The sequence below is a fragment of the Periplaneta americana genome, chromosome 2 (assembly GCF_040183065.1).
Source record: "Periplaneta americana isolate PAMFEO1 chromosome 2, P.americana_PAMFEO1_priV1, whole genome shotgun sequence".
NCBI classification, from domain to species: Eukaryota; Metazoa; Arthropoda; class Insecta; order Blattodea; family Blattidae; genus Periplaneta; species Periplaneta americana.
In genome coordinates, this window is record NC_091118.1 from 218,799,305 (window position 1) to 218,822,856 (window position 23,552).

Genomic DNA, 23,552 nt, shown 5'->3' on the forward strand with positions numbered 1-23,552 from the left:
TATGCTGTTTGTGCATGTTGCTCATATTCAGATTCATGTAGAACATTCAGTTGTCATGGATCAAGTAAAGGCCACTCAGTTGGATATAGTGTTTTCCTGTTGCTCGACTGTCCCATAAATAGAGGAAGCATGGGCATTAGAGAATCTTTCCTGGAGTCCCAGTAAAAAATCTATCATCTTGAAATCACCGCAAACATCCCACTTGTAGCTATCGTACACGATCCTTTCTAGTATCAGTTCAACATTGCTGTAGTCCTCCTTCAATAGAACAGAGTGATCAACTGGTATGCTAGGATATAAGTTGCCATTGTGCAGCAACACAGCCTTAAACTAGTACGTGAGCTGTCTATGAAGGAACGGCATTCTGCGAGATTGTGTGCTACTCCAATTTCACCAAAGAGACCACTGATGTCACTAGAATAACAGAGATGACCATCATTACTGTAGTACTGTGCAAATTTGTGATGCCGCTTCCTATATTTTGTGATCCTGCAGCTTCCATCCAGAAAATTCCATTGTTGTAGACAAGATGATAGGAGCTCTGCTTTCGATTTTGGTAATTCAAGGTCACGTACTAGGTCATCTAGTTCCTGCTGATTTAGGAAATGCTGATTCTGGCTGTAACGTCACTGTTGCTATAGTCTGAGTCACTTTTGGGCACGGGTACATGCCGCACTGTCGATACAGATTCGTTTGAGTCAACGGCTGGTGGTTCAGGAACTGGTAAACCTGGACCATGTGAGACGGGAGTAATGGAAGATGAGATATCCAGACACTGCCATCTCCCTCGTTTAAAATTTTTATAAGATGACAAATCGACCATACAAAAGTAGCAATTGTCATGGTGGTTAGTTGATTCCCTCCAAACACTGGGAACAGCGAATGGCACGCATTTCCGAGATTCTCGTAGCCATCCTTCCAATGTTGACTTAAAGGAACCACAGCACATACGTGGTGCCCATGATTTGTCCTGGTCTCCTATTGGTACTCCAAACTAAGCGTTGTAAGTTGTATAATATTTGGTGCCCGGCGTTAAGTTATGCTTCTTCTGCTTTGGACTGACGTAATATCCGCAAATGTAACAGAAAGAATCCGGTCAATTCCTGCAATCATCTCTGGAAGTCATGCTTCAACGTAAAACAAACATAATTCAGAATATCGTTATATTTCTGGAACCGTTATCATTTCAGAAAAACTAATGGCAGATTTGAAATCAGCGCGGAAAACTGAACCAGAAACAGTTAAAATATCGAAAGAAACATTTTCGTTGTTACCCAGTGTAATTAAGACTAATAAATAAATAAATAAATAGTAACAATAATAATAATAATAATAATAATAATTAGTAGTATAATATTAACAAGGAGCATCCTAAATTAAACGAAGCATGATCACTTAAAATAACATTTAAAGTAAATTTAATTTGTATCTTAACCCTAAGTTCGAACTAAAACCCACGAGTATGATAGTTCATACATGCACAAGTATCTTTCAGCACTACACTTATTTTGCTGTCAACTCATTGCACTGAAACTACGACACATTTTACTGTTCAAATACTTTGCACTACCACTGTAATCTATAAAACTTCACTGACACAACACACTTACTTCTTCACTGATACAACACTTCAAATAACAAAACATCAATTACACCATTTAAATAGTGTGCATAATATACTACCGTCTATTAGTAAAGTCTTTAAGCCTATTTTTAAATACATTTTTGGTTACTGGTAAAGCCTTTAGTAAGTCTGCAGCTAAAGCATTCCAGTCCCTGATAGTACGATAGAGAAAAGAAAACTTTCCTGTGTCCGTCCTCGGTCTTCTTTCCCTCAATTTATGTGAGTGGTCATTCCTTGAAGAGTAATTTGGTGACTGCAACCTATTTTTTATTTCTCTCCAGGCTGACTCACCTCTGTATGTTTTGAACATTGCACATAATCGGAATTGCGTTCTTCTGTCCTTGAGTGTGTCCCACTTTAATGTTGAATTATTACGACAATGCTTGAGAGCCCATTTTCGAATTTTTTCCAATGTCTTAATATGTTCTAATCTGTAAGGATCCCAACATGCAGCACCATATTCCATTACTGGACGAACTAGTGACTTATATGAAATCTCTTTGGATTTATCAGAGCCTTTTCTTAGTACCCTCATCACAAAGTGTAACGCTCTCCATGCTTTTCCCACTGTGTCAGTAATGTGTTCCCCTCAGCTGAGATCACCGCTAAAAGTTATTCCTAGGTCAAATGAAATATCCTCAGCCGCTTCCTCGCAATTCTTAAAACTTCATGCGCCGTTGTGAATGGGAGTGGTATCTCTGCCCCGGCTCACGCAAGTCTTGAGCGATGTCAAATGCTGGTGCTATATGCATATAAGGAAAACATTAGCCATATTGAAAGCAGTAGTGTGTTAATTTTGCAGTAATTTCTCTTCAAATTCATGTCTACTGTATTAATTGTTTTATTTTCCATTTAGCTAATTTAGTTTATTGCTTATTTTGACATTATGCAGGGTGAGGCCGAATCATCTGTTATATACGGGACATCAGTTAAAAAGGGCAAATGAAGAGGATAATCTGCTTTGCTAAGTCACAGCAAAAATACTGTTTACAACGTATATAACTTTCTTAAAAATCTTGCAGAAATTGCCACAATTGATTTTAGAAAATAAAATCTTAAGATATGACTGCAAAAATGTGTGGCATTGCTAACCAAACTGTAAACATAAAATATACAGAATTTCTTCTGAAATTTTCTTCTCCTATGAAAACAATCAAATGATGTCATGTGATAGATCTCAATGACTTCGATAAAGATGTGTTACATCGTACAGTACTTAAATTTTATGACAGAGGTGAATATTCAACTTCATCTAAATTAAGGAAAATCATGGCAGGAAAAATTTGGTTCCAAGGATCACAATAGTCTATTTTAAGAACGTTAAAAAAATTGGAGTTTACATACAGAAGATGTAACGAAGGAAAGAGATTTTTAATGAAAAGACGAGATATTGCAGTGGCAAGGGCTGCTTTTTTGAGAAAAATGCATAACATCCGATCATCTGGGACACAAGGCCCATATTTTGTTTGAATGAAACAAGGCTCAAAAACCCATTCGTTGAAATACATATGCCAGGACTCAAAATCATCAGATGGAATGAGGATACCTGTTGGAAAAGGAGGGAAACTTATTGAATGCCCTGGTTTTGTTCCTGAAAGTAAATTGATATTTGAGGCTAAAAGCAACACTATCATTTAGAAATTAATTCAGATCTGTTCAAAGAGTGGTTCATGAATGATTTCTTGAATTATCTGAAAGAGGGTTCAATAATAGTCATGGGTGATGCAAGTTATCACTCAGTTCAGTCAGGTATGCATTATTCCTTGGCTCACTGCTGCTGTTTCAGCATGGAAAAGTAAAATATATGCACTACCGGTATATATTTAATAACATACATGGGCTAATGTTTTCATAAAGGGTATATTTCTTTTTTCCTAAAGAACAGCTATATTTTATTTAGGCTAATCTATTTTGGGCATTCATTCATTTAAAATAATTATATGGACCAATGTCTCGAAAATATGTATTTCTGAGTTTTAAAGAATGTCTGTATTGTACTGGAAGTTAATTTACAATGTCTTCATAATGGGTATATTTCTTCAAGAATGGTTATATTGTACTGGAAATTAATCTATTTCATGCAGGCATAACTTATGCAGTAAATAATGTATAGGTCAATGTTTTCATTCATGAGTGTAGCACGCAGCATATGAAGTTTGCAGGAATTTCTCTTTCCATAAACATCTTACAACTGAACCAAAGCGGCAACTATGCACTGACTTTGAAGTGAAAATTCAGTTGATGCAGATTATAGCAACATGACGATGAGGAGAACTGTGCAGTTCTGAAACTTCATTGAAATAATAAGAGACGTGTATGAGGCAGGGCCGCCGAGAAGGGGGGCAAAGGGGGCAAGTGCATAGGGCTCATCAGATTAAGTGAGTCTGATTACTTTTTATTATCATGAATAATTATTCACAGATACATACCGGTACTATAAAATTTTCTGACATATTAACCAACAATAATAGAATTAATACAAATTACCACTTCACTATGTAAATGTTTAACTTTTATATAATAGAATATTGGTTTCCCACATTAACAATCATCGACACGACACTTGAGGGCTCCGGAATTTGCCTGAAATTATGTTCCTGTCGCTTGTACCGAACACGTTCAATTGGCTTGTCCTCTTAACTAGCAACCCCTGCCGGCCCACAGCAATATGCTAGTGGACTCTCCCAAATCCAAGCCGCAGGATCATGTTTTCTTTTCAGTAGGGCCTACATAGTATGTTTCGTGACGAAACTTTCGTCTTTTCGTTGTCGTTTTTCTAGTAAATTCTCTTCATTAGTGTTACCAGTGGACAGTGGACAAGTAGAAGCATAAGTCGGGAGCTGATAAGCGCAAGGAGAGACAGAAAAATTGGAAGATATTAAGAAAGGGAGTAGAACTTTCTTTGAAGTTGGTGTGAAATTCAGCAATGTTGGAAAACTAAAAAGCAGCAGACAAATTGTGTCATTGAATGTGTTGTTAAAAAACAAGAGCCTTTCCAAAAACAGTATAACAGTATTTTCAAAACTCAAGAATGGAGAATGTGTTCCCAGAGACTGGCTAGTGTGGAGTGAAACAGATCAGGGAAAATAGTACAGTGACTGATTTGTTTCACTCCACACTAGCCAGTCTCTGGGAACACATTCTCCATTCTTGAGTTTTGAAAACAATACTGCAAAGGCTCTTGTTCCGCAAAGGTTATTAGACAGGTTGAACATCGCATTCAATGACACAATTTGTCTGCCACTTTAGTTGGCATGTTACTTGCCATGACTCACGAGTTAGGAACTGGTGGGTGTGAATTTGTTTCACTTGCACGTATTAACACATAATTTTTACTATTGTTTGCTTGTTCTGATTCAATACTACTGTTAACAGATTTTTTTTTCTAAACAGCCACAACCATCAGTATTCACTTCTAAGCATGAACTGTCTTCATTTTTGACAGCCTGAACAGATGGACTTGAGATTGGTTTATTTTCTGCACCTTCACAAGCAACGCTCAATTTCACACCAACTTCAAACAAAATGAAGGAAATAAAAAATGTATTCAGAGTAACAATTTGTCAAGAAAGACTGAGTAACCTTGGCCTCCTTAGTCTGGAGAGCGATCTTGCTAAGTCTTTACATTTTGATGATATAATTGATGATTTTGCATCATTGAAGTCAAGGAGAGTTGTTTGTTGATGTTGGCCTGCAAGTCAGAAATTACAGCTGTTTAAGAATTAGTGTTTTATGAAAACGAAACGAAACAAGCGACAATGAAAAGACGAAAGTTTCGTCACGAAACATACTATATAGGCCCTACTGAAAAAGAAGCGTAATATATTGTGCTAATGTGAAGTTTTGCTAAAAGTTTTCAATGTAACAAAAGTGTACATTTTTAGATTCGAATCTGTGTGTGGGGTTGTCTTTTATTTATTTTGCAAATAATTATTATGGTCAGAATAATTGGTAACTTGTCATTTTTTATTTTTTTTTTTTAATGGGGCCCGAGCACAATATTGCACAGGGGCCCATAAATCCTATCAGCGGCCCTGGTATGAGGTATCCTACTTCCACTTCGTCAGTCATCTTTCTCTGAAGACAATTTTAACAACGCTGTTTTGTTTCAAAAGTGAAGTAAGAGATTTCTGCTCGCCTTCACTAGCCGAAGAAAGACATTTAATATGGATCAATAATGATACCTTCTCATCTGTTTTAATAAAATGTTATACGTGTAAACCTTGAACAGATATCAGACCAATGTCTAATATATTAGAGCTTCATATTTTAATATGTGCGAATTTCCAATGCTTGCACGTATGTATGTAAAGTAAGTATTATATCAAGCTTCTATATAAGAAGATTTTCCACATACACGTTATAAAGGTATTATATTGGTTCTATGAGCTTATTACATTAACTGACTCCAGTGGCTTGCTTATTTCTCACAGAAAAATCAAAGCAATGACAGTAACACGTTTCCCCATACATTGAAAGTTAGTAAAAGATGATAACATTATAGAGCAAGTATCAACATTTAATTTGAGGAGGTCGAGCTATAGATGGGAGGATAATATTAAAATGGATTTGAGAGATGTGGGATATGATACTACAGACTGGTTTAATCTTGCTCAGGATAGGGATCAATGACAGTCTTATGTGAGGGAGGACAATAAACCTCCAGGTTCTTTAAAAGTCATTTGTAAGTAAGTATCAACATTAAATTATTTGGGCATAAATATCACTAGTTATACTAGTTTAAAAGAAGAACTATATAGCCAAACAAACGAAACTAACAGAATTTCGGGCTGCTTAAGAGAGACAATTTGGAAAAACAAACATCTGATGCAAAATTAGAATACTATATAAATTAGTTGTAAAACCAGTAAGTTCATATATAGCAGAAATTAAGCTAGACACAAGTAAAACAGACATCTGTTGGAAACATGTGAAATGAATGTTTTGAGGACAATAACAAACATAACTTTAAGCGACAAAATAAGAGAAGATTTAAAAATAAATAACATATACAATTGAAGTGTGTGGTCGGACAACAGGACAAGCTAGAACATAGTCTGTTTCATCGAATATCCTCAGTAGACTAGTTTCCTTTTGTGCAGCATAAGCTGAAGTTTTTTAAAATTGCCTCTCCTGCACAATTTGCTCAGTGACGCTTTTCTCGTTGTTCAACCACACGCTTCAAGTGAATAAAAAAACAGAAGAAAAAATGGGATGACCTTATAAGCCAAATGAGAAATGACAATAATAAAAATAGCCAGGGACAAATTTTCAATTGCAAAGAGAAGCATAGGACAACCAAAGACACAGTAGAGACAGGTTATTGAAAAGGAACAGACATCAAGCCCTCATTGGAAACGGAAGAAGAGGGAGACATTATGAAGAATAATAAGAAGAGATATAAACGAATAATTACATAAACATATGATATTTTATCTGAACTAACAGAAGAGGAGTTGTCAAAATAGATTACTGTTTCTCACTCAAAGTAAAATAATACAGTATATAGCAGAGGATCTGAAGTTTTCTGAAACTATAATTTTGGTGTAACTGTGGAGACATGTGAATTCGTCGGTCAGTGGGGTTAGCAATTTTAATAGTTACATGATGTAAAAAAGAGAACACCCATAAAAATTTGTTTAATGTTTATTTACTAAGATCAACAACAAATAAATACGTCATGCACTTTTAATAACAAAGTGTAACCACATGAAAACACTTTTTCATTTTACTTAATTCTTTCACTGCGCCCATGAATACTTCTCAGAGCATCCAATTTTTTTAAAGTTGTACTGAACTCTTAAAATACCCTTCACACATTCTGGTGTCATTTTATTCCGTTCCTTTGTCCATTAGCTTTGCATCAGAGAAAACACTCTCAAGATTCCCATTGTGTGCTGGAATTGAAAAACAAAACTGAACTAAACTTTAGGGTGATTTTTTAGCATTGTTGTCCACACCGAAAAATCTCGCTCATTTTTCATGAGAGAGCAAAGAGGAGAGCTCGGAATTAGTTTCATTTTGTTTTGCATATATCTGAAGAAAACACTAAGCATCATCAATATGTAAAACCTCTGAAACCACAAACTGCACTGCCAATTCACACTCAGTGAAGATTCTCCTACAAATACTGAATCTACGCTTATATTTTAAAATGGAAGAACGGTTGGAAGAAAAGCAGTTTGGCTTCAGGAAAGGAAAAGGTACGAGAGATGCAATTGAACTGCTGCGAACAATCAACAAGAGATACCTAAGGAAGTGTATATAATTTGTGGCATTTGACAGAGTGGATTGGAATGATCTGATGGGGATCCTGAAGAAAACTGGTGTGGATTGGAAAGAGATAAGGCTGTTCTGTAACCTTAATATGAAACAATGAGTCAAAGTCAGGATAGGAGAAGAAATGTCAGAAGGAAGTTAAATAGGGAGAGGAATATGACAAGAATGTCCATCACTTATCTTGTTCAACATTAACTTGGAGAATTTAATGAACTGATTTCAGAATGTGGGAGGTGTGATAGTAGAAGGAAGAAGAATAAAACAAATAAGATTTGCTAATGATATGACATTGTTAGCAGAAGAGGAGATGATACTAAGGGATATGCTACTGGAGCTAAATGACTGCTGTGAGCAGTGTGGGATGAAGATAAATGCAAACAAGACGAAAATCATGGTTACTGGAAGAAAAAATAAAGACATGTGACTTCTAAATGAAGCAGCAGAGCAAGTGGACAGCTTCAAATATTTGGGGTGTACTATAAGCAGTAACATGAGCAGCTGTCAGGAAGTCAAAAGGAGGATAGCTATGGCAAAGGAAGCTTTGACTAGAATCGGAGAATCTTCTGCAGACCTCTGGAAAAAAAACTAAGGAAGAGACCACTGAAGTGCTTTGTGTGGAATGTGACATTGTATGAATCATGTTCATGTTCAATTTTTAATTGTATTTCCAGAAAGACTGAAATATTCAATTGTTCTTCCTTTATTTAAAAACGAAATAAAATCTCGCCCAAAAACTACAGGCCCATATTCCATCCACCAGTTTTCTCAGAGACCTTCGAAAAAGTTATGTGTAAAAGAATATATTTGATCTTGAAAAATGCAACATTTTTACCCCAAAACAATTTCTATTCAAGAAGAATAAATCAACTGAACAAGTGACATTTATAGTAGAATTTACGTTTCTTTTAACTTCTGGCAGCTTGCTATCTGCTTGGCTTACGAGTTTACTATCATGGCAATGTTGCCAACTTGCTGCTCAGTCAGCCCATTATATGTTCGATAATTTGGGAGCACTGCCCGCAAGCTTGGGCAAAGCAAACAGAGGATATGATTGGTTACTTCGAAGGTTAACTTAGGTTGCCATGACAACAACCAGTAAGAAAGCAGGTAGCGAACTATCAGGAGTCAAAAGAAACATTAATTCTACTGTAATTTAATGGATAAAATTCTGAAAGTGATTAATAAAACAATTACAAGTAGAAGGGATATTCTGTGATCTCTCCAAAGCCTTCAATTGTATTAATCATAAAATCCTCCTAAGAAATTAGAGTACTATGGAATAAAGGCATAGCATACCAACAGTTCAAACCATTTGTCCTAAACAGAAAACAAAAAAATTCTCTCATATACATTTCATTCTTAATTAAATGTTAACCACCATAATGCACTCTATATCTTGAACATAAATATTAATGTAATTATACTCTGAATATATTTCATAGATTTGTTATACAGTGACTAACTATATTTGAAAAGATGCTGAGAAACATCAGAGAATGTCCTTTTTAGCGATTTTATGGTGTATAGCACATTCAATAACTAGTGGCAACTGGGACTACAGAGCTGTCCAATCACAAAGGTTTATATAGGTCTATGTAATTTAAGTATTTGGTGCAATGGTAAAACACTAGTAATGAAACTTGATTTTCTCAATAATGCTGTTGTGACATTCCCTGCTTTTCCCCCTTGCCTTTCATCTGCAGTTTTGTATTAGGCTATATTAAACATAAGAATCGGACATGTTTCTTATTCTAGCTGTAAAAATATTTTTTTTAGTTATTTAACGACACTGTATCAAGTACTAGGTTATTTAGGGTACATGAAATTGGTGATAGCGAGATGAGGCCCAAGGATTTGCCACAGATTATCTGACATTTGCCTTACAGTTTGGAGAAAACCTCAGAAAAAATCCAACCAGGTGATCAGCTCAAGCGGGAATTGAACCCATGCCCGAGCGCAACTCTGGATCATCAGACAAGTTCCTCAGCCGAGTGAGCCTGTAAGAATATTGTGGAATAATAAATCTATGTACATGATCCGAAGATTAAGCTCAGTTACATGCTGACGTGACTTTGCAAAGCACCCTTCAATATACTTACACTTTATCATATTACTATGATGTACCAAAGTACATATGCAGTTTCAGTGCGTTTCTATATGGTGAAGAATCTCCGGCACAGGGGCTCAAACCCAGATTTCCAGCTTATGTGCTGGCACTTTATCCACTAAGCCACACCGGATTCAAGTTCTGATGCCGGATTGAATCCCTCTCATTTTTAAGTTCTACCTACTGTGTTCCTCTTTGTTGTAGAACTTAAATTGCATTGCAAGTGTGATAACATACCGACAGAAGAAGAAAATGGAATGGCAAGCAAGGAAAACAGTTAAAGCAGAGAAATAGTATGAATAGAGACATCATATTTACTTACCAACTACTCTTATGTCTGCAGATGACGAAACTGTACCATTTCCTGGTCCTTTAGTGTGGATTAGTTTACACGTATAATTCCCTGCATCTTCCACTTCTGGTTTTTCTATGACAAGTCTATTATCTTCTATCTTAATTCTCGAAGTTGATGTGAGTTTTGTATCATTTTTGTACCACTCCATTCTCGTATCACTTTCTGTGGTGTTACATTGTATCTCCAGCGGTGATTTGAAGTCTATAGTCTTGTATTTTGTTGAGTCAGGATCGTAGTTGACTGTGATAGAATTTGCTACAAGGACAGAAACAACTCATATTAGGTACACTTTAATTACAAATGAATCACATAGACAATGAAGTCGAAAAAAGACATTTCTTCAGCAGACCTGTTATCATACAGAGATTAAAGAGGTGAATTTATACAAAATTTCAGTTTAACATATGCCAGTTTTGATGATTGTGGGTTTAGCACTATGTTATGACATAATATGCAGTGGTATGTATTCCCCAGAAGCAAGGTAAGCAGTGCATACCCTGCATTTATGAGGAAGAAACTGATGAGATGAAAGTATTATTTTGTACAGAATATTCAATGATATGTAATATAAAATAAGTAATTTTTGGTATCCAGTTCACAGCGAGTGTCCTCCACAGAAAAAATGCTGGTACATGGATGGAAGAATCTAGTAGCACACACTGGAGTGAAAGCTTAAGATTTTGTCAGTTCCGGAAAAACAATGCATTCCATTTAGGCATTAATCAATCTTCATACTGAAGTCATGTTTGGCATGGAAGTTAGGATAGGTTTGCTGTCATCATCTCTTCCCAAGGAAATTGTCGACACAATGCATTCCGAAAAGAATTTAGAAAATGCTCTTAAGGAAATCAGAGACTGTGAGAGCAATGTTTTGGATACCGGTACAGAGGAAAATAATCATATAGTGTGTCATGTTTGTGATGACAAAGTGGTAGATAAAATATCTTGTACTACTTGCTGAAACAAAATTCATATAAAATGTGCAGTTGGTGCTGCCAATAAGGATCCCATCTAGCAGAGCAACAAAATATTAATCAAGAAAGGGCTGTAACCGCATCATGGAAACAGGCAAAGCAAATAAAATACCAGCACAAGAAAAATCCCCCCCCCCCCTTGAATGTTGGCACTACAGTAAATATACCAGTGCCTGGCACTGATTAGAACAAAATGGATGCAAGAAACTTCATTGGAGTTGTCATGTAAGCAATTGAAAATGTTTTCTACAAAATCAGAATAAAAAATGGTGTCCTTTCCAGATTGTATTATCGACCTATGTGAAGAGCAGTTCGTGACTTTGGAGGGCGTGCCTAGGAAAGAAGAACAGCAATCTCCACTCAGTCCCATTTTGGAGGACAAGGATATGTTAGCTGTAACTGTAAAATTAAATGTCTTTCCAATAAATTTAATTGTAAACGTAAAGGTTTTCTTTGTAACTCCAAATGTCACAGTTCACTTTCTTGTTGTAACAAGTAGGTCTAGTATTTCTGATGTCTTTAACATTTTATGTTAACTTTGACATAGTGCCATTATAACCAGCATATGCTTATCTTATCCATAATCCATTGTTTTTTAATTACCATCCTCATGTCATGTCCTCTTCATGCTTTGTATGATGGCATGTAATTTTATATAACTGTGACATAGGAATGTCATAGTTCACTTTCTTGTTGTAACAAGTAGGTAAAATTAACATTTTTATGTTAATTTTGATATAGTGTCATTATACAGTGAAATCTCAGTATAACTTACATAAAAAAATCAAATCTTTTATACTTATAATGAAAAGTATACTATTCTGAAAACCATGCCTTTTGACCTACCGTTACCAGTTACCAGTTATGATTATAGTTCTTATGTTACAGAACAATTAAAACACACAAAGAATTGTTACAATTTACAATAAAACTCTTGGCACTAACAGTTTTAAGAAATAAAAATAAATAAAAACTTTCTTAAAGTAAGAACTAGAATGATCTGAAGAAATCTCTTCTTTTTGTTTTTTTAAGTAGTTCATTTTCCACAAATTGTTCTACTTCAGTCAAACATATCAGAATTCTTTCTGGAACATTTTCAGTCTTCCCCAGGTAAAATAAGCTTTAAGTTTGTGTACATATTTCAGTCCATCCACAGAAGAGATTCTTCTTCTGGTGGTGATGTATCAACAGAGATTCCACAATTTCACTCTCTGATAGCTGCTGCCTTGTTTCTACTGTGGCTTGAACTGAGACATAATCCTCAAAAGAGAGGGATGGAGGAATTTCCAATTTCTGTACTGCTTCTTCCCATACTTCACAGACCAGATCCTGCTCCTCTTCAGTTTCCAAGTCGCTTGGAAAGTCCAGGATGCCAGATTTTCTTTAGCAGTTTGATATGGTGGTTTCTTTCACATTCCACTAAGCCCCAGCTATCACCGGATCCCTTGCAGCACTGTCATCTTAGTAGTAGATCCTTTCAATTTCAAATTGATTAAAATTCGCTGTCCAGACTTTGTGGAAATGTACTCTGATATTCTGAATTATGCCTTGGTCCAATGGCTGTGCAGTTAGCAGGTAGGTACTCTAGTCTAATGTCTTTGTGCGCAGAACAATTGTCCATTAGCAGAGGAATCTTTTTTTTTTTTTTTCGTCTCCTCATTTCCTTGTCAGTTTCAAGGAACCAGTCCCCAAAAAGATCCTTTGTCATCCATGTCTTACCATTAGCAGCATATTTTACTGGCAGGAATGAAACACCTTGGCTTTACATGGTCCCTATAATCATGGGTTTCAGATTTACTGACCCAGTTGCATTACAGCAAAATAATGCCGTCAGTCTTTCTTTTACTTTTTTACCATCAGTACACTTCTCTCCCTTGTAGGCCATGGTCTTATTAGGCAGCATCTGGTAGAAGAATGCAATTTCATCCATGTCGAAAATGTTCTCCAGATCATAATCCCCTTCAAATGATTATCTTCCACTGCCGTGCAGCACCTACATCGGCATTTCTTTCTTCTCCACTAACTGACCTCCATGAAATTGAAACAACCAACTAGCGCTAGCTGGAAAATCTTTCACAATCAATTATGTTGCAATTTTTTTCGCTTTTGCCTAAATGTAAGGCCCAGAAATCGTAACACCATTGGCTCTCACTTCTTGGAACCAAATGTCTGCTGTCCCTTCAACTTTGTGAAAATCTCCTTCTTGAACATATCACAGAACATTCATACATAACTTGTCAGTTTCATGCTGTACATATGCACATCAGCTTCCTTCATCCCACTGTCAACTTTCTTAATTATTTCTACTTTCTCTTCAATAGAAAACTGCTTCCTCATTTTCACTTCCACCATTTTACTACTTTCAATCACAGAACATCAATCCTCTTGTATTTAATATTAATAGCTTTAATCCAGACGTTTGAGATGGGCAGGGCATGTAGCACGTATGGGCGAATCCAGAAATGCATATAGTATGTTAGTTGGGAGGCCGGAGGGAAAAAGATCTTTGGGGAGGCCGAGACATAGATGGGAGGATAATATTAAAATGGATTTGAGGGAGATGGGATATGATGATAGAGAGTGGATTAATCTTGCACAGGATAGGGACCGATGGCGGGCTTATGTGAGGGTGGCAATGAACCTTCGGGTTCCTTAAAAACCATTTGTAAGTAAGTAATCCTCTCTAACCTAATGTCACGTTCTTGCTATGTTTGCATTTATGGTCAACAGGTCAACAAAGGCGATAGATATCTATCGAGAGTGTAATATTGCTTAGTTCATTCTTCACGTACATTCGATATTATGGATAGTTATCACTGAGTCATGACAAAGATCGTCAACATGTGAGATATCACACTTCCTGTTAAGGTGAATAAAACTTCAAAATCGATGAGTTGTTTCAGAAGAAACATTGTTACACATAAACATGTCACAATACAGTCGTAAAAGTAAAAAAAAAGTGTTAACACTTATTAACTTTAAAATTCTGTACGTAATAATGAAACCTTCTAAGCCCAGAGAATGCAAAAATGAAATATCTGAGCATAACATATGTGATTTGAGCGGAGGGATTTGGAAATATACATTAAACTGAAAAATAAGTTCTAGTGAAGTACATTATTTTGAGAGTTCACTGTAACCGGCATATGCTTATCCATTATTTTTTTAATTACAGTCGTCTTCATGTTTTGTATAATGACTATGTAATGTTATATAACTTCAACAAAATAAATATTCTAAATGTTATTAAAGAAAACATTATTACTGAGAACTGACTAACCACCATTAGGTACATCGCGATTTCCCTAGACTAATCTTGATGAACCTGAATTTTAACATATGCTCCAGATCTGCCTAGGCAAATTGCGATGTGCCGTATTTCGACTTGTGCCTGTAACTGTGTATGGTTAAATCTGCAATGTAAGTGCTTTTTTTTTTGTGGGAGTTGGACAGTCATGTTAAAACCATTGATCACTGACATAAAAATGTTACCCCTTCAGATAATAATCATTATACCTGTGAATCATTAGCTGATCAGCCTAGAATATTTATGCTATCACTTCACATCAAATAGGTTGTATGAAGAACTTTGTCAACAGATTACTTCAATTCACTGTTAACTCTCCAGCATCTCTGTGCTTTCTGGTTGGGCTCATTTCTCAACAATGTGATGTTGAAACATGTGTTCTAGTTTCTGCCCAGTGACAATCCTATATATTTTATTTTTATTTGAAGATTGATTAATTAATAATAACCCAGCACACTCTTAATCACTCTCGTATTCATGCAGAAACTATTCAAGGACCAGGGACCTCCAGATGTGGGAGCCAGCATTCAGACCACTGAGGCAATCAAAACTGAACCTAACTGCAGGGTATCCTTGTGTAATGCAACACACCACAGGATGTTGATATTCATACCCTACATGAAATTCACCTCCGTGAAAATAATACATGATTTTATTCCATTTCCACGCGTATATTCTGAAAACAATGCTTGACATCATGTCAAAATTTTTACATATTTTAGATATCCTACATCAAAAACAAGTTCGCGTGCCACCTGGTAACATGCATGTCATATGTTGGCTACCCCTGTCCCACACGATTACCTAATTACATATTTACAAGATGTAAAGATGAAAATGTGTTATTTGTTATACAGTACCATCTAACCAAACCTTTGTCAGTTACCATGATACCGGTAATAAACCTATCCTTTCTTCTAGAAGTAGACACATTATTTCCAGCATAAAATGTGATATAACTTATGTGAGAATATGTGTTTTTGTGTAGACGTTAATGGTTTAATACATGAACTAGGGGTTGACCATAATCCAGACGACTGGCGATTGTTTATATATTCATCTCAGTTTAGCTTAAAAGCAGTGTTACTTCATAATTGTAATAAATTTCCATCTGTTCCGGTTGTCCATTCTGTAGGTCTTAAAGAAAGTTATGAAAGTATAGTCAGATTGTGTGTGTTTTAAAATATGAGGCTCATTGTTGGAAGATATGTGGTGACCTTGGTTTGCTGCTTGGCTTGCAGAAGGGCTTCACAAAATATTGTTTTTGGGTTTGTGGGACAGCCGTGCTACAACAGTGGGCCAAGTGGGGAAAGATACCATTGGTTCAGCCTGATAAGATTCTTCTTCCTTTTTACACATAAAACTTTTATTAAGACACTCGAGGTTCTGGGGAGCTCGGCTCCTCTGCTCCGCGCATATGTAATTCGGCTTTACTCCCACTACGTTGCTGGAGTCGTCACTGGTGGGTTGTGTTTGAGTCTCGTGCTATGTTTTTGTGGTTTCATTTTTGTAACATTTCATTTCATTGTTAACATGTTTCGTTGTGGTGGGTATGTATATATAGTCTTATTTGTCAAGATGTTCACATTTAATTGTTTCACGTGTGAACTGTGTGACAAGACTTTTAATAAAAGATTCATTTTAAAAGACACTACAACAATATACATTCTGGGTACTCTGGTATGGACCAGGAATCTTCCAGAACTACAGCTTTGAAGTGTGCTATAATGTGTAAATACATTAAAAAAATGTACTGACTTCAGCGATCACCTTGCCAGAGTGCATGATATAGAATTACAAACTAACGAATTAGAATTCGAAAATTCTAGTCATTTCAAAGAGTGGGGAGAAGAAAAAAAAAAAAAAAAGTTTCGAGGAGCAAGAAACAGCTTCATATGTCAAAAATCGATCTGGAAGTACATATGCAGGCAAAAAACTCATTTATTATCAATGTCAACGTTCGGGAAATTACAGAAGTAAAGTTTCATCTCCAGGCGAAAGACAGAGAGAGATTAAAGTACAGGGATCCTAAAAAATTAATACTTATTGCCCTGCCAGAATTAAGGCAGTATTTTTAGTGATGGAAGTGTGCAGGTTAATCATTGTACAACCCATGTTGGGCATAAAATGGAACTAGCTCATTTGACCTTGCCTTCATGTGAAAGAAAAAACATAGCATAAAAAATAGCCGCAAAAGTACCTTTCGAAGCTATCTTAGATGATGTACAGAGTTCTGTCGAGGATGAAATCAAGCGGAAACACCTTGCTACAAAGAAGATTTACGAAATAGGCCTATAATAAGGGAATTTTGTTTAGACAGCGACTCTGTATGCCATTCTGATGATGCGCTGAGTGTCGAGGCATGGGTAGAGAAAGAAAGGAGAAACAATGGAAAAAGTTACGTTATCCTCTATAAACCCAAAGGAGTGGATATGGCAGAATATCCTCAATTAAAAACTGAGGATTTCATTCTCGGAATTATGACAGAGGCACAGTCAGAGATACTTAAAAAATATGGCACTGACTGTATATGCATGGAACAAATGCCTACAGTTATGAAATGACAACACTGCTAGTTCTCGATGACATGAGACAAGGATTCCCATGTAGATTTTACTTTTCAAACAGAAATGTCTAGACGTGTATCTAAGGGCTGTAAAAGAGAAAGTAGGACACACTGACACTAAGATATTGATACCCGACATGGCCTAATTCTTTTACAATTCTTGGAAAACTGCGAAAAGAGGTTGTTTTGCAGCTGGCATGTCAAAAGAGCGTGGCAAAGACGACTAGACAAAATAAAAAACGAAGAGAAGAAAAAAGACACCTATATTAAAATTTGTGCTTTACATAATGAATTAGATGAAAACGCATTCGAAATGATGTTGCCTATCATGGTCAATGAGATATGCAAAAAAGAAGAAATGCAAGATTGTGGACTATATTTAAAAAAAACAATTACCTAAAAAACTGTTAGGCTTGGGTCTATTGCTGTAGAAAAAATGCCGGCATAAACACAAACATGCATTTGGAAAGGCTTCATAGCATAGTCAAACACCTGCTTTTGAAAGGGAAAATGGCAGAGAGACTCGACATAGCAATTCATGCTATAATGCGTTTCATAAGTCGCAAATTATTTGATCGTTTGAATGTGCTCGAGAAGGGAAAAGTAACTAATAAACTCCAAAATGTAAGACAGCGCCATAAAAAACCCCTGTCTATGCGTGCGGAAAGCATTGCAGTTTCTGCTCAAGATACATGGAATGTATTTTCATCGTCTGCAAATGAAATGTTATACTGTGACACTAATTGAGCCATCTTGTACTTGTACCCTGATTTGTGAGTATTGTAAAGCATGCATACACAGATTTAGGTATTGATGGATGTATAAAGTGGACTATGTGTAAATATATACACTTGGTTTGCAGCACCATAGAGACAAAAGAAACTTCCACAGAAAGACTGAATCAGTTAATGAAGATGATGATTTTGTTCCTAAGCCTGGTCTTCAAATTGAGGAGGAAGAAGAGGAAAAATTGGAAGAAAAAAATGCGATTTTAAATTATGTAGGGAATGGAGATAACTTTAAATCTCAAAATGTGAATGTAGAGGAAATGAAAATGGAGGTTTCAAATGAATTTCATTCTATTTTGGACAAAGTCACACAACCTAATCAAGTATTCTTAATTAGAAAAATGCTAAAAAATATAGTGCTGTTGTTGGATTCTGTTTAAGATGTCACAAGGAAGAAAATTGATCCTCAAAGTAGATTCATGATTAGAAAGAAGTCAAATAATAAAGTAGTTCCAAAACCCACATCTGCAGAGACTCAAACCATTGCACCCACATGTGCTGGTACAAGCAATGAAGATACACAATTTTCTGAAGTGTAGAACAGTTTTATAGTTTAGGCTGTGTGAAATAAAACTATGATTTTATGTAAATAGATAATCATTAGTGATGTTATGAAAAATAGGACTTATTTTAAACGGAATGCGATGTGAAAGTAATAGTCTGCAATTAAGACAACTGTAATATGCATTACAACAGTGACTGATGTCATTATCGTGACCTACTTCAGTGTTCACAACTGTTGTTAAATTGAAGGTGAGTCATCTAAATAATAATCGTTTAGATCAGTGATCACTGATAGGAACTGCCTACCATAGGTGTAAGTGCGACAAATGAAGCATTTACAACTAAGGTCATAATGTTATCGTGTGAAATAGAGAGAAAGTCAATAAGAGACTTATTTTGAATGTTGAATTTGCATGCATTTAGTTATCACTGGTCTTGATTCTGTAATTCTTTATATTTTTAATTATTTTAATTAGCTTTCTATAAATATCATCTTTGATAGCCATTCTAAAAGGGTTGGAGAAATATGAGAACAGATAAAATATTTTCTCGCGTTTTTAATGTTAGATATTAATATTTAATAACACATGTTAAATAGGCATACATTCATAGAATATAACTATGTAACAGTAAAAATGTATTCAATCATAGTAGACAAATATATTGCGAAAATATGAGCAATCATGACAATATAACCGAAGAGTCAAAAGCGCATGCGCAGAGCTGAGCTGTCCAGAACGTCAAGTGTTAAGACAAGTTTTCACAGTTAACACACACAAAATTGAAATAAAACATTTTTATTGGACCTCAAATCAGAAAACTCATCGAGGACGAAATGTTCGAGAAAAATTTACAAACAATTGAATTAACATTATTTAAAAGGGTTGTGTATGGTTTTCTCGGAAACATAAAAGAAGAGAAACTATAAAGCTTTGGTGTCAAATTTGTTGAAATGTCTTTGAAAATGCATTTCCTTCATTCACATCTAAACTTCTTTTCCGGAAAATCTGAGTGATGTTAGTGAATGATGGGGGTTACTGTTGGTTTCTTGAGAGGGAGAGCAGGCAGGAGTACAAGAGAAAATCACATACTATCGAACATTTTTAAGCAAAGTTGCAGATGTGTTCCCTTAAAATATCGCCCAAATATTACTGCATGCATATAAAACTACATTTGTGAATTAATCTTAACCTAGCATGAATACATCATTATATCATATATCATTGTATCATAAAAATTAATCTAACATAATATTTTATCTGAAACTGCATATGTGAAATTCTATATGTGTTTATATCTTTTTAATCTGACGTGATAGGAGATTTCTACAGCGATTTTGAAAATCAGCGCAACTTTTTCGTTAAGAATCACCTATTTTTATTGCGGAGGTATGACAAAAATTTTTTTTGTTGGGCAGTGTAATTATTAACAGTTCAGAGTCTTTAGTTGACTTAATGCAATTTAAGTTACTATTTCACCCAATTATTGTGGAGATAAAAAGTCTTATCAATATATATATATATATATATATAAGTTAATTTTAATTTCCCCATGTTCTAGGAATGTAAGCAGAGGAGTCACAGAATCATAAGAAGCTCAAAATGGCAAAGATGCCATTAACTCAATATCAATTGCATTTATTTATTTATTCTGGTATATTAAGGCCATGAGGCCTTCTCTTCCACACCACTGCAAATACAAATACTGCAATAGAAATAAAAAGAAAACCACTATAAACATAGTAAAGCCACACAAAAATATACACAGGTTTCAGTCACCCAAACTGTAAATAAGGATTAAGTATCATCATTAATTATATCCTAACTAATTAACGAAAAAAAAAAAATCGACACTTCTAGCAAACCCTAAAAACCATCAAATTAGACAAAATTTTCCAATTTAATTTTGAATTATGATCAAGCCCAGCAGTCCATGACGTCATTATAAAGACATTCTGTGATGAGGGATAGAAAGAAGTGCTTGATGCCAGTTTCGAAGAGTTGTAAGAAATTGAAAGCACAATAGCAGATAATTCGGAGTAGAAGTATGCATGACTCTAAATAGAAGAGACAGTGAATGTATTGTTCTTTGCTCCTTCAAACACACCCATGAAAGTAATTGGAGGGAAGCCATTATATGGTCAAATTTACGAGTATTGCAGATGAATTGTATGCACACATTATGAATACGTTGTAGTCTCTCAGCTAAGAGTGAACTTTCATTATATGACAGTGCACAAACATGGACTGTGTTATGCCTTATCTTAAGTGTATTTAAACATACTCAGACCAATCTCTCGTAAGAGACTTATTAATACATTCCTTATCTTAATTATGCGTGATGAACACTTGCACAGTATATTTCATAATGCTGGTAACTACCATACTCTCGAAAAGTTACAAATCATTATCTCTTATTCTATATTCAATAAGAAAATCAACTTAATGGGAGACACGCACGCACGCACACAAGTTCAGAACCAGGGGAGAGACAGACTCAGAAGTGCACTAGTGTGGGACATTGACTCGTAACTTCCTTACCATGGGACACACACACACACAGAAGTTCGGTACCAGGGGAGACACACACTTGGAACTTCGCTAGCATGGGCGACACATATTCAGAACTTTGCTAGTATGAGATATATGCATTCAGAAACGAGTATTGACTTGTTTTCTTAGAATGTTCCAGATTAGGAACAGAGATACAGGGCACTGTAGTTTGAGATTCGTCTGGCAGTAATGTATAGACAGTTTGTACTTATTAAATTGATAGGAATACTCCTTCTTTTGTTTATCTACTTGATAGTTCAACTGTGTAACACTGTACAGGCATATGTGTATGTTTTCTTTATTACCACCAAGTTGATACTGTTTTCACTGGGGCACAGTTGAATGCAATTTTAGGAAAGTGCTGTGCGTATCGGCCATTACACTTTTATTGTCATTCCAATTTATATTCTTTATAATTCTCTTGCGAATACTGAATCGACGTTTATATTCTAAGATGGAATAACAGTTAGAAGAAGGGTGGTTTGGCTTCAGGAAGGGAAAAGGTACGAGAGATGCAATTGGACTGCTACACAAATGGCGAAAGATACCTACAGAAGAATAAAGAAGTGTGTGTAGTATTTGTGGACCTAGAAACGGCTTTTGACAGAGTGGACTGGAATAAACTGATATATATATCTTAAAGAATATTAGTGTGGATTGGAAAGAGAGAAGACTGTTCAGGAATCTTTATATGAAACGAGTGAAAGTCAGGATAGAAGAAAATGTCAGAAGGAAGTGTCCAATAAGGGATAAAGACGGCACACTGTTGACAAATGAAGTCGACCAAGTGGGAACAATATTTCGAAGACAAGAATAGTCACAACAGCAGCACTATAAACCAAGTGTTGCAGGAAAACACAGATATTGGAATAAATGTAGAACCGCCAGAATTAAATGAAATAAACCAAAGCAGGAACATCCCCAGGGAAGGATCAAATAACCCCGGAGAATATGATAAGCGATATTGATACTTCTACGGATATTTTATTACCGCTATACAAGAAAGTCTGGAATAAGGAAGAAATTTCTGGTGACTGGAAAAATGGAATAATTGTTAAAACCCGAAAAAGGAGATAAATCTAAATGCCAAAATTGGCAACACCAGGTAAAGTGTTCACTAGAATTATCCTGAACAGAATGGGAGGAATTTTGGAAACATATCTGAGGAATGAATAGGTTGGTTTCAGGAAAAACCGTAGCTGTATTGATCATACCAATACTTTATGGTTCATTGTTGAACAAAGTGCGGAATGGAATACTACTGTATATGCTACATTTGTAGACTTCGAACAGGCCTTTGATTCCCTGAACCACGAAATTATATGGCAGGTGTAAAATAAATATGGATTCCCGGAGAAAATTACTAGAATAATTAAAGAACTATATAATGGATAAAGCTGACACATTCTTCACAACGGAAAACTTTCTCAATCTATTGCCATAAAGAGTGGTGTGCACCAAGGATGTATCCTACCTCCAATATTATTTATACTGGGTTTAGATGATATTATAATGAACTCAGTAACCAAAGACCATGCGACAAATAAATCAAATCAATTCAACATAAAGTGTTTCTATAGTAGACCTGGTAGTTATATTTTATATAATAATGTCATCTTATTTAATGCACAAATTAATTATGTTTATTTATAATCAAATTTAAATGCTTATAACAGAATTAAAGTTATCGTGCAAAGTTTGTACCAGTACAAAGTAACTCTGAAATCGAACCAAAACAGAAATGTCTGATTAATTTCACAATTTAAAAGTCATACAATAATGTATCTCACCAAGTTATTATTGTATTTTAAAGTAGATTATATACTTAAAATATAAGGTTTAAAATCATTCATGAGCCAGGTACTATCAGGTAGTTACAATTAAAGTGACACTACTCAGTGTCCTAGTATGGACTCAAATGACTATAATTCTATAAATAACATTTGTCTGAAGATACATTTCTCTCTATACATCATTCTTGAACAGCCAGCACATATCGACAGCCTACGAGAAACGACTCAAAATAGTTTTGAGGAACCTGCATTTTAATGCCTTATGTTGCTGTGAAAAACAAAAGAATCGTTGAAATTACTCCAAATTCTGTTAATAATGTTTTATATATACTATAAGTTTCAAATTATTGTGTGTCAATTGGATTTTTCAAAGCAACATGAAGGTTTAAAATTAAGGTTTCTCAAAACTTTAAATTTCGAGTTGTTTCCCTTTTTAACTGAGTTGCCAATATACAAAATCCTATTCAATAGTTTATGACAAATTGCAGTAACAGCAAGTCTACACTTCTGTGGTTTTCTCGAAATCGTTATTTTGCAGGACTGTGTAATACTATTTACACTTCGCATTATGAGAAAGGTGAGTAGAAAGGGGAAGAAGAAAAAGGAAAAGAAAACAAACATGATACAAAGGAAAACCTATCACATATGAATATCAAACTGTATTGTATAGCTGTAGTCTATGATAACAAGTTATCCAATGTAA

The 23,552-nt window shown here is 35.3% G+C and overlaps 1 protein-coding gene across 2 annotated transcripts in view; it reads right to left on the reverse strand.

Moving 5' to 3' along the window:
- Positions 1 to 23,552, reverse strand: part of Bsg (immunoglobulin domain-containing protein Bsg) — a 67,946-nt gene that overhangs the window by 21,885 nt on the left and 22,509 nt on the right. For both annotated transcript variants that reach the window (XM_069819611.1, XM_069819610.1), the window contains one exon: positions 10,333 to 10,620. In XM_069819611.1, coding sequence (XP_069675712.1) covers positions 10,333 to 10,620 — 288 coding nt within the window. The remainder of the gene's footprint in view (positions 1 to 10,332; positions 10,621 to 23,552) is intronic.